The sequence below is a fragment of the Salvia miltiorrhiza genome, chromosome 3 (assembly GCF_028751815.1).
Source record: "Salvia miltiorrhiza cultivar Shanhuang (shh) chromosome 3, IMPLAD_Smil_shh, whole genome shotgun sequence".
NCBI classification, from domain to species: domain Eukaryota; kingdom Viridiplantae; phylum Streptophyta; class Magnoliopsida; order Lamiales; family Lamiaceae; genus Salvia; species Salvia miltiorrhiza.
In genome coordinates, this window is record NC_080389.1 from 52,246,715 (window position 1) to 52,258,422 (window position 11,708).

The 11,708-nt window shown below is 34.9% G+C and overlaps 1 protein-coding gene across 1 annotated transcript in view; it reads left to right on the top strand.

The window, feature by feature from the left end:
* Positions 1–11,092: 11,092 nt before the first annotated feature.
* LOC131018972 (plasmodesmata-located protein 3-like) overlaps positions 11,093–11,708 on the top strand; it is a 3,320-nt gene continuing 2,704 nt past the window's right edge. Inside the window, exon 1 of the mRNA XM_057947655.1 lies at positions 11,093–11,706. Coding sequence (XP_057803638.1) covers positions 11,256–11,706 — 451 coding nt within the window. The 5' untranslated portion in view covers positions 11,093–11,255. The remainder of the gene's footprint in view (positions 11,707–11,708) is intronic.

Below are 11,708 nucleotides of genomic sequence, written 5' to 3' on the forward strand. Positions count from 1 at the left end.
GTAAATGCATAATATATATTTAAAAAAATCAATACTAATTAATCAATCTGAATTTGAAAATGTAAATTTTCAGCTTTGTATAAATTGTAATGATAATTATAGTTATTAAACAACTGAAAATTATTTAATAATGAAAATTAGCATTACACATCATCATTATTATTATAAAGTATTACAAGTTATAATAAATAAATAACAAAAAATTATTAGCAAACCAAAGAAAATATAAACAAAAAATTATTAGCAAGACAAAAATTTTGATGGCAACAGTTTCTGGGCTTAGGCCCCAGGGTGTGTTTGCGTTGAAGCCCATCGATTCTTTCATAAAATTAGCTTTAGATATCAATGGGGTGATTTTAAATACAGCCCCCAATTTTCTCACTATAACCCCTTGTTTAAAAATAATTATGATTGTCCTATTTTATCCTTATACTCTTAAATTAAAAATTTCATATAACTTATTATTGTAGCCCCTAATTATAAAGAAATAGAATCTATATATTATATAAAGAAGCAGTTTAACGGAAAAATTAACGGAAACATGTTTAGTGTTAAATTTTTAACGGAATCTCAATAACTATTTAACGGCAGTTTCACATTATTTATCACATTTTACTCATATTATTAAACGGTAGTTTTAACTTTTAACTCACATATGTATCCCACTAACCCACAATGTTTACCAACTTAAAAGATAAATATAAAAATAAAACATTATTCATCTATCTAAATGTCAGTTAGACACGTAGTTTTCCACTGCTCCAAAATTGACAGCTAAATAAATAAAGTAGTCAGTTTATTATTCTAAGAAACATGTATCACTACAAATTTACATATTTCATCACTACCATGCGTTTTTCAAAACACAAACCAACATCATGAATTTTCAAAGATATATGCACCACCTCCACATATATTTTGATATACTCAATAACTGACAAAAACATACACAAAAAAAAAAGTAATATAAAGCACATCAAAGATGAAATAATATTACACAATTAAAATCAAAATTCCAAAATTGTTAAGCTTATTTAAAATCTAATTTATTCATATTAAAATTTAAATTACGAAGTGCAAAAACGTGAAAAATTTAACGTGTGATATAATGAATTGTTGCTAAAAGTGATCAATTACAAAAAAAAAGTCTCATTTAAAATTCGAATCTAAGTCAATTCATTTATTCAACAAAATGATAAATTTATCGTAAATTTTTATGATTTAATATAAATTATATAAAAATAATTTCTAATTATATTTTAAATTTTTATTTTATTTTATCCAATCTTTAATCTATTTATTATATGAAAACACAGTTTGTGGCAAAATTGTAATTAAAGAATCAATCAAATGGTATTTATAAAACTCAACAAATCTTATTTTTTCTCTCCTCTCTCCTCTCTCCTCTCTCCTCTCTTTCATCATACGCATTCTTCAATTGTCTCTACTCTCTCTCTCTCTCTCATATTCTCTTTTTCATATTTTGATGATTTTTTTTAAAATCAAATTTTATTTATAAAAAATATTCTATATATCTTAAATTAAAGATAAATGCAAGATCTTTGATTTGGTATCAAATAATTATTCAACTCTTTTATTAGTATTCTAATAAATTCTAATAATATAATTTATTTTCCTACTTATCAATTGAAGCTTTTCTAATAAGATGACATAGGTAATGAGCTAACTTAGAAAAAATCATTTTATGCATGATTAGTTCATGTTTTAAAAATATATATTGTGATGTGAAAACTCTTTTTTTTTTCTTCGTTTCTTTAATTTGAATGATGTGCTTATTCTATAATTTTAGGGAAGAAAATAAAGTTTTCCATCAAATAGATGGAAAATTAAAAACGATACTTTTCAAAATTATAAAATAAAATTAGGGATCTTTACTGAGTAATTGATGTAGATTATGTTATTTTTTAAGAAAAAATAATTTACATTTACTTATATTCTAACTATATTTAATATTATTTATTTATTTATTTGATACATCATTTAATTTATTTATTTTTGATAAATTAACATGATTAAATAAAGAAATTTAAAGGCCGCATCACAGGGGGCTCGAACCCAAGACCTTCGGTTTTAGACATTAACCCATAATCGCTTAACCGATACACACACTACATCGTTTAATTTTGATGCAAAACTATATTCGCCGTGCATCGCACGGGCGAATGTACTAGTTGCAGGAAAAAGAAAGAGTATTCAGAAAAGTTACGACTGACTCAGAAAACTCTTTGCCCCAAATTTTGTTCTTGAATTTATGGGGTTTTCGGCAGATATAGAAAATTTGATTCTTTTTTATAATGAATTTATGATACACATCGCCGAAATGCAGTATAGCCCCAACTCTCAAAATCTTAAGAATGCGGTTCTTGTAGAGAATGCATAGACGCACGAACGAAAACATCAAGAAGAAGTAAGTTTAACACCATCATGGATTCGTTTATCTCGTGGTTTGAAGAAATTTTGCTTTCTAAGATGCAAAAATACGAGTTATGAAAACAATAATAATAATGAGGCTGTGATATTAGTGCCCTCTCGAATTTGAGAATGAGGTTGTGAACTTTACTCGGAAATATGTGGTATCGATATTGTGCCATCCTTGAGGCAAATGGAATTGCAATCTGAACAGCCACATCAGCTCCATTTGGAACACGTGAGCTGGCTGTAAAATTTTCTGAACTTGACAGAGTTCCTCGATTAATACTTCACATGTAGAGGAAAATGGGTTGCTTTCCAATCAGAATTGTAGTTCATTCGAAATTTAGTTTAGTTTTTGGTTTGAAAAAGAAGATTGATCGATAATGGAGTCGAGTATACGAGGAGGTTTATATTAGCCAATGGCATAGGTGATTGGAGCTCCCTTGTATCATTAATATTTATGGGGCCAGGCTTTATATAGCTAGTCTAGGATGCAATCAAAGAAGGTTGTCAATTTTTCCCCATACTTGCTGAATATACATATGGAGTATTGTTGCATTTGTTTCTGCAGGTATACTTAACTCTCAGTACATATGCATTCACAGCACACCCATACAAGAACCTGACTGATTGCATGTATGACTGTATCTGAGTAGCCAAACAACAAGAATTACACATTTCCACTCAAAGAGAATACTAGCAATTAGTGTACCTATTTTTGGTTTTCTTCAACAAAATTTTTCTTCCAATAAGTAGAAGCATGGAAGTGGGATCTGTTATGTGGTTAACTACAGAAGATAGACTTCGAGCACTATTTTCTTTATTTAGGCTTTGTAGTTCATCCCCCAACTTGTAGAATTTGGCTCTTGGAAAGTCAACTTAAATTCTTCTCCATCTGAAATGAACGTTTTTTATGACTATCCTGGCAATATTTTCCACTTGAGCTGGTATATTGTGAAAATAAGGGGTGCCCAGCACATTGTCTTTCTCATATTCAATTGTCTTAGCGGACGAGGGGGGATAGGCAGAGGTCCGGTACGGATGCGCCGCCTGTCCAAAAACGGAGGCGGGCAGCACCGTCGAGATTGTATTCGTCGATTAGGGAGTCCCATTCCAGCTGCGTTCCGGCTATGTGTATTGTAAATTCATTATAAAAAAGAATCAAATTTTCTATATTTGCCCATAAATTCAAGAACAAAATTTGGGGCAAAGAGTTTTCTGAGTCCGCCGTAACTTTTCTTAATTCTCTTTCTTTTTCCTGCAATTCTATTTCTTTATAATTAGGGGCTACAATAATAAGTTATACGAAAATTTTAATTTAAGAGTATAAGGGTAAAATAGTACAATCATAATTATTTTTATAATTATTTAAATTAAGTGGCTATAGTGAGAAAGTTGGGGGCTGTGTTTAAAATTACCCATATCAATATATGTAAGCAAGACAAATAAACGGCTCTCATCCATATTGGGGTGATCTGATAGAAGGGGGACCACATTGGGTTAAGGAGGCCACAGTGGGGTAACTTGATAGTTGACCTGATTTTTTTAGTTTTTATTTTTATATTTTTTATTTAAATTTAATTGCACAAATTTAAATTTGAATTCTTGCTCTCAATAAAAATAATTTAGTTTTGAATTTAATAAGTATAAAATAATATAACTAACGAATATTTTAAATTTGTACAAAATGACTGTGAATTCCGATGATCATATAAGAAAAAGATTGTATGCGTTTATGATGCTGTAATATTTAAATTCATTTCTTTTATTCATATAAAAATAGAAGAAAAGGATTAAAGAGTATTGATGAATTCCAATAAAAGAAATTGGTGAGAGGATGCAAGTGTTGTAAATAAATTGAAAATAAATAATGTAAGAGAAATAATGATTGGACCACAGAAGAGAGAGTGGGGGATTGAATAATTTAATTTTGGCGCGTGTAGGCATGTGTCGCTCAAAATCAGCATCGTGTCCTACCCGATTTATCGAGTCTTCCTCGAGTCAATCCATGCCATAGTGGGTGACTCGATAGCTGACGATCGAGTCACCCTCTGTGGGTGCTCTAAGTATACATATGATGACATTCTCTTATTTTCAGCGATCTTTCAATTCTAATTATTAAAGCAATGTAATTTCTTTAAAGTTTTTAATTATATTTTATACCTTCTCAATTTTTTTATTAATTATTAAAAATAGTTTTAATTGATGAAATTCCAATTTTGTATATAGGTTACATATGTTAAAGCAAGGTAATTTCATTAAAATTTGATTATATTTTATACCTTTCAATTTTTTTATTAATTATTATTATTAGTTTTAATTTATGGATTCTAATTTTGCATGTGTTAATCGTGGCAATATTACGTCATCATATTCATACAAAGCTTATTGGTAGGGCTGGTAAACCGGTCGGTTCGGTTAAAACCGAACCGGTTTACCGGAACCGAATAAGACCCCATGTACTAACCGATAACCGAACCGATTTATGATCCGGTTAACCGAATAACCGGTCCAGTTAAACCGCTCGATTATTCGGTTAACCGAATTAACCGGTTAAATGTCAAAAAATTCGAATTTTATGAATTTGTAGGGAGTGGGAGTCAAACATTGGCCTTTCAAGGAAAGGATGAGATACTATCCACTCCACCAACTAATGTTTTATGCTTATTTAGAACAAAAAAATATTTTATAAAGACTTGTAAGGTTTTATTAAAAAAAAAAAGAACCATTCAATTATAATAAACAAATTTCCAACCTAAGCAACAATTTAACCACAATTAACACACATTACAATCAAAAGCAACAATAAAGCTTTCAATAAACTGTAGTAGTATGTTCCAAGATGATGATTTCATGAGCAAAAAATATTACTAGAATCTATCTCAACATAACAAAAACTAAAAATTCAAAACAGAGATCAAGATCTACAAAATAAAAACTGTTCACAAAATCATAGCCAAGGCTTAATATATCATAAAACAAAGAGTTTTATCACATAATAAAAGTTTCAGGGACTAACCCAACAAGTTTCTACTCCTCATTTCTATGATCAAAATATTACTAGAATCTCTCAATATAATAAATTAATAAAACATAATAAGTCCTTCCTGTTTCCCAATCCCACACAAATTAAATGATCAAGTTGGCCAGAATCAAATTGGAAAAAAAAGAAGCTATCAATCAAATTTGATAATCTTATCAACCGAATCAAACACAACTTAACCGAATCAAATTTGATATATATACCTCCTTTAATTTGATAATGAAGGTTAATTTCAAGGAAGGATGGGTCGAGCATCCAAGCCGATGGTATTATGCCTCTTGGAGGGGAGTAATACCATATAATAGTAGTCCTCGTCGGAGGTTAGAGGACGCCGAGGGCGGTGGGCAGGGAGCGTCGAAACACGGTGGACAGGGTGCAGAGGGAGAGGGAGGGACGCTGGCGGGAAGGAGCGACGCCTCAGCTGTGCTGCTGCTGGGACTGGGAGAGGGCGGAGAAAGGTGCCTGAGCAGCGGCGTCTTTGCTGTGCTGCACCGGGTCAGGGGCAGCGGCGCCGGCGCCGGTGGGAACTGGGTAAGAAGGAGGGAGGTGGAACGGGAGGCCGACTGCAAGGGAATTAGAAACTGTCGAACTAAGATTCTGGGAACCCTAAATTAAGATTGTATTTGTGGAATTTTTAAAAATTTTAAATTAAATAATTTAATAAAAAAAATCGGTTAATCGGTTTAACCGGTTAACCGACCGGTTAAACCGATTAACCGGTTTACTGATAGAGTACTAACCGGTAACCGAACCGAACCGGAAAAACCGGTTTTCGGTTAACCGATAACCGGTTTTTTCGGTTCGGTTACGGTTTTAACCGAAAAACCGACACCGATTTACCAGCCCTACTTATTGGTGCGATCTTTTCTCTCTAAATTCTTATACTATTTTGTTATTATTCTATATATATACTTTGTTTAGCTGTGCACTTGACACTTGTGCATAAAACCTTGAGCTTATTATGATTAGAAAATACCAATCTTCAAAAAAACTAGCAAATGAAGTAGGAATTGATCCCATATTTTTCAAAAGGCGTATAATACATAGGAAAAAATAATTTGACAAGATTGTTGGTGAGGAAACATCATTATCTCTAGAGGAATAATTTAGATTCAATACTTCATATACATTGTTGCTCAAGCTATGCATCACTAGATAAGAGATTTGAATACTATGAGTCATATGAGAATGTTTTTGATTTTTTGTTAAATTTTGAAAAGTTACAATTACTTGATAATATTAAACTCCAAGCTTGTTGCAGTCACTTTGAAATTACTCTTATAAAAGGTTATGTATTTAGGGATGGCAATCGGGTACAACGGGTACGGATAGTGACTATCCATACCCATACCCACGAACTAAATGGATAGTGGTTTTTACCCACGAAACTATCCATGGATATCAAATGGTATCCAAACCCGCTACCCGCGGATACCCGCTACCCGTCGGGTATCCACGAACCCGCTATCCGACGGGTATCCGTCACCCGCTATTCGCCGGATACCCGCCACCTACTATCCGCCGGATACTCACGAAACAAAATTTAAATATAAATTCACAACAAATTTAATAGAAAAAAAATCAACATAAATAACATAGTTCAAATCCATATGTTGAAATCCACAAAGAACAATGTTTAAATTCAAATTCATCAACTAAAATATAAAATCCAACAAAATTCTATAATTGCTCAACAAAATTCAAATTTAAATTAGACTATTAGAATTTGTGCCTTAGTTCAGTTTCTGTTTGGGCCTATTTTAAGATATAATATGCTAGCTCATAATCTCAAAATATATATTCAAAGCCCATATTTTATGAATTTTTTTGTGGATATTTGACGGGTAATTCACGGATAATTGACGGGTATTTTTCGCGGGTAAACGGGTTTCGCGGGTATGGATAGTAAGTATCCAAACCCATACTCACGAACTAAATGGATAGTGAATTGCAACCACGAAACTATCCGTGGATATCAAATGGTATCCAAACCCACCCTAATAGGTTCGGGTTTTCGCGGATATCTGTTACCCGCGGGTAGATTGCCATCCCTATATGTATTAGATATTGATGGAAATTTATTGAGTTAAAATTGTTTAGAAGGCTTTTACCCAAACAAAAAGATGGGAGCAATGAATATATTAGTAATTTATTTGGAACCATGTAATTGCTTCCCAAATGCAATGATTGCTTATAGAATCTTATTCACAATTAATGTTATTGTTGTTTATGCATAAGCAAGCTTTTCAAAATTGATGCGGCTCAAGTCATGCTTAAGGACAACTATGTTGCAAGAAAGACTAAATAAATTTGTTTTGATGGCGATTGAATGCGATCTTTTGAAAGAAAAAAAAAATGATGACGAAAGTGTAGTAAATGATCTTGTTTCGAAACTTGCAAGCATAGCAACACTTTTTAAGTGAATGACATAGTTTTTGATATATTTATCAAGTAATAATTTGACAAAAAAGATGTACTCCCTCCGTCCCTCAAAAGTTTGCCCCAATGGGACTGACATGAGTTTTAATAAAAGCTGATAAAAAGTTGTTTGATGGTGAGGTCATGTACAAAAATATAAAGTAAAGATATTGAGGCAAACTTTTGAGGGACACCCAAAAAAGAAATTGGAGCAAACTTTTTGGGACGAATGGAGTATTATCTAATCAAATACTTTTATAATACTTCATTCGTCCACCAAAGAATTTCCTACTTTTTTTTTTTTTTGGAATGTTCACAAAAGAATCTAATATCTATTTTTGGTTTATACCCCAGCATTTATAAGTATCTTATTTATTCTTATTTTTCATATTTTCACCATCCTCGTTACTAATTAAAGCACGTTTTCATCATTCTTAATACAATCAATAATTTTTTCTCGACTCTCAATATACTCAACAATTTCTTTCTTATAAGTCGTGTCCGTCCCTTTTAAAATGTTCTTTTGTAGACTAAGAGAGTATAATTTTCATCCTAATTAAAAGTAGAGAATCTAAATTTAAAAATTCGCATTAGACCTACTATCTTCCAGCCCCGCCTCTGTTTAATATGAAATTAATTTGCTTGATGCATCAAAGGAAAAATATGTGAGGGGGGGGGGGGGGGGGTAAACTACCGAGAAAATTTGCGTAAAAAAACAAAAAGAACATAAAAGGCGCAAATGCTATTGCTACCGACTAGGGTTTAAATTTTATTATTATTGCATTAAATTTAGGATATGCCATGAAATTTAAATCAACAAATATTGGTAAATATATTATTTAAATAATAAAAAATTTAATCAATTTATTAATTTTGTAAATAATGATTTGATGATATTAAGTACTCCCTCCTCCATTCCATGAAACATGACTCAATTATTTTCGGCACGAGAATTAAGAAATTGGTATTTTATGTATTAAATGTGATAGGTGAAAAAGTGAATAAAGAGTAAATTTTTTGCTATTTTTAAAAACAGGTCAAATTTCGTGAGACAAACAAAAAAGAAAATTGGATCATGTTCCGTGGAACGGATGGACTATTTGAAGTGCAAAAATCTACTACTCCCTCCGTCCGCCAAGATTATGTAAAAATTACTATATTTGGCGTCCCCCAAGATTATGTCACTTTCCTTTTATGGCAATGGTCCAACCATCCTCTTTAATATTTTATCCTTACTAACACTCTTTATTTACAAAAAACCCACTCAAAATTCAATCTCAACCACACATCTCATAAAGTGGTGGGACCCTTTCTCCACTACATCAAAATTATCACCAATTTTATTAAATCCCGTGCCCAAGCAATTTTACATAATTTTGGCGGACGGAGGGAGTAAAAAATTGCAATAAGTACCTAAAACAAAAGTTTTTTTTTTTTTGAGGAAAGTACTTAAAACAAAAGTTAAAAATGCAAGAATGATAAATAGTAGATGAGACATGAACATGTTAAAAATACAAGAATTTTAAATTAGTAAACGAAGTAAAAAAGGTCCTTATGTGAACATGATTAGAGCATCCATAACGCTTACACGATAGAGCTTACACGATAGCCCTATCGTGTAAAAGCTCTATCGTGTAACCGTTGCAGACTCGGGTTACACGAGGGCTACACGTTCTATCGTGTAGCCCAATTTCTCGATAGTGTAAGGCGCGTGCGATGCACGCGCCTATTTAAAAAAAAAAAAAAATTGGATTTGACTGTTGACTCCTCGGTTTGCGTGTTTTTTTTACCGTTCGAATTTTTTTTTCCCTTTCTTTTCTTCTATTTATTCTTCTTCTTCCTCATTTTTTTCCCTACACCCTCACTTCTTCTTCTTCATCTTCTTCATTTCTTCCTCTCTCTACACCCCATGGATCCAAACAACCCAAATTACTATGATCTAAATTGGTGTCCCGATCTATCCGACGAATATCATCCCGATTTATCGGGATGTAACTTGGGGGATGCTCCTCAGGCCGGCGAGGAGATGCCTTCGGCCCATAGTGCTGCCAAACCGAAGAAAGGCAGTCGAAGGAAAGAAGTCGCCCACAAGATCCGACATGACAGGCCGGCGTCGGTGGCGGAGGAGGAGGGGGCGGAGGATGACGGAGGTAAGACTATCCGTCATACCTACACCACTGAGGAGACGGACATCATCGTCCAAATTTGGATGGAGGAGATAAACGACGCCATCCGTGGGACAAATCAAAAGGGGTTCGAGTACTGGAAGAGGATCGTCGCCCGTGTCAACCCCCTCATCGGCGCCCACCTCAAAGTTCGTCAGATTCAAGGGCACTGGACCCGAGTGGCCCAAGAGGTGCGGTTGTGGGAAAGTATTTGGGTGGAGGCGCGCAGCAAGTGGCCGTCCGGCCATTCTGACGATATGCTCCGGGACAAGGCCCAAACTCTTTTCAAAAGTCGGAGCGCAAATAACGCCTCTTTCAACTACTGGAATGCGTGGAGAATTCTCCGAAACAACCACAAGTTCAAGTCGATGTACCTCGAGGGAGACGTGCATTCCTCCAAGAGGACAAAGACGACAGAGGAGGGCGACTTCACCACCTCGGCGTCAGGCGAGGAGATCTCGTCTGCCCGGCCGATTGGGAACAAGGCGGCGAAGGCGGCGGCAAGGGCGGCGAAAGGGAAGGGGAAGGGGAAGGCGACGGCAAGCTCCGAGCAGTCATCGGAGTACAAAGAGGCATTGGATCAGTCCGATCAGAACTTGAAAAATATCACGGCCGAATATGCCAAAAAGAACGAGCTCAAGGAGAGGGAGCTCGACATGCAACTCCTCAGTCTGGATACATCGCATATGAGCGATGTACAGAGGATAGCCCACGAGCACATGGTACAAGAAATGCTCAAGCGTCGTGGCCTTATCTAGACTAGGAGTTTAATTTATGTAATTTAAATTATGTTTTTAATTTTTTTTTAATGTAATTTTTAGGTTTTTTATTTGAATGAAATTTTAATTATTAGTCAAAGGTGTTATTTAAATTTGAGCAATTAAATTTAAGTAAAAAGCATAAAAATGGAAACTAATTCTATCATGTAAGCTATCATGTAACCCCACTGCAGCATCTTTACACCATGTGGTCCCCCCATCATAAAGTAGGCTATCATGTAAGCTATCATGTAACCCCATTGCGGATGCTCTTAGTAAACATTGCCAACTGTAACGCTGGTTTCTTTAAAAGTTTTTTCACACACACACACCTCGCACTCAACTAAATTCAAACATCATCTCCCAAATTCCAAAAATTCTAGATTCCAATCTACAAAAGACCCCACAAATTCTCATCCCAGAAATCATCAAACATTCATGAAATTAATGGGACCGTCTCAGTCTCTCCTACTCCTCGCGCTCTCTCTCTTCTCCATACTCACCTCCTCCGCCGACTACTCAGCCCTCGTCTTCAAAGGCTGCGCCGACCAGAACTTCCAAAATTCCAACGCCCTTTACAGCGGAACGCTTCGAACTCTCTTCGACACGCTCATCTCCCAGTCCTCCTCCGCCAAGTTCTACAAAACCACGTCGGGCGACGGGACATCGGCCGCCGTCAGCGGCCTCTTCCAATGCAGAGGCGACATCTCCGGCGGCGACTGCAACAGTTGCGTGCAGAAAGCCCCCAATTTGGCGCAGAAGCTGTGCGGCCAAGCAATTGCGGCCAGGGTTCAGCTCAACGGGTGCTACCTGCGGTACGAGATCTCCGGGTTCAGGCAGGTCAGCGGTGTCGAGCTGCTGTACAAGATTTGCGGCTCCAATCGGGCGAGT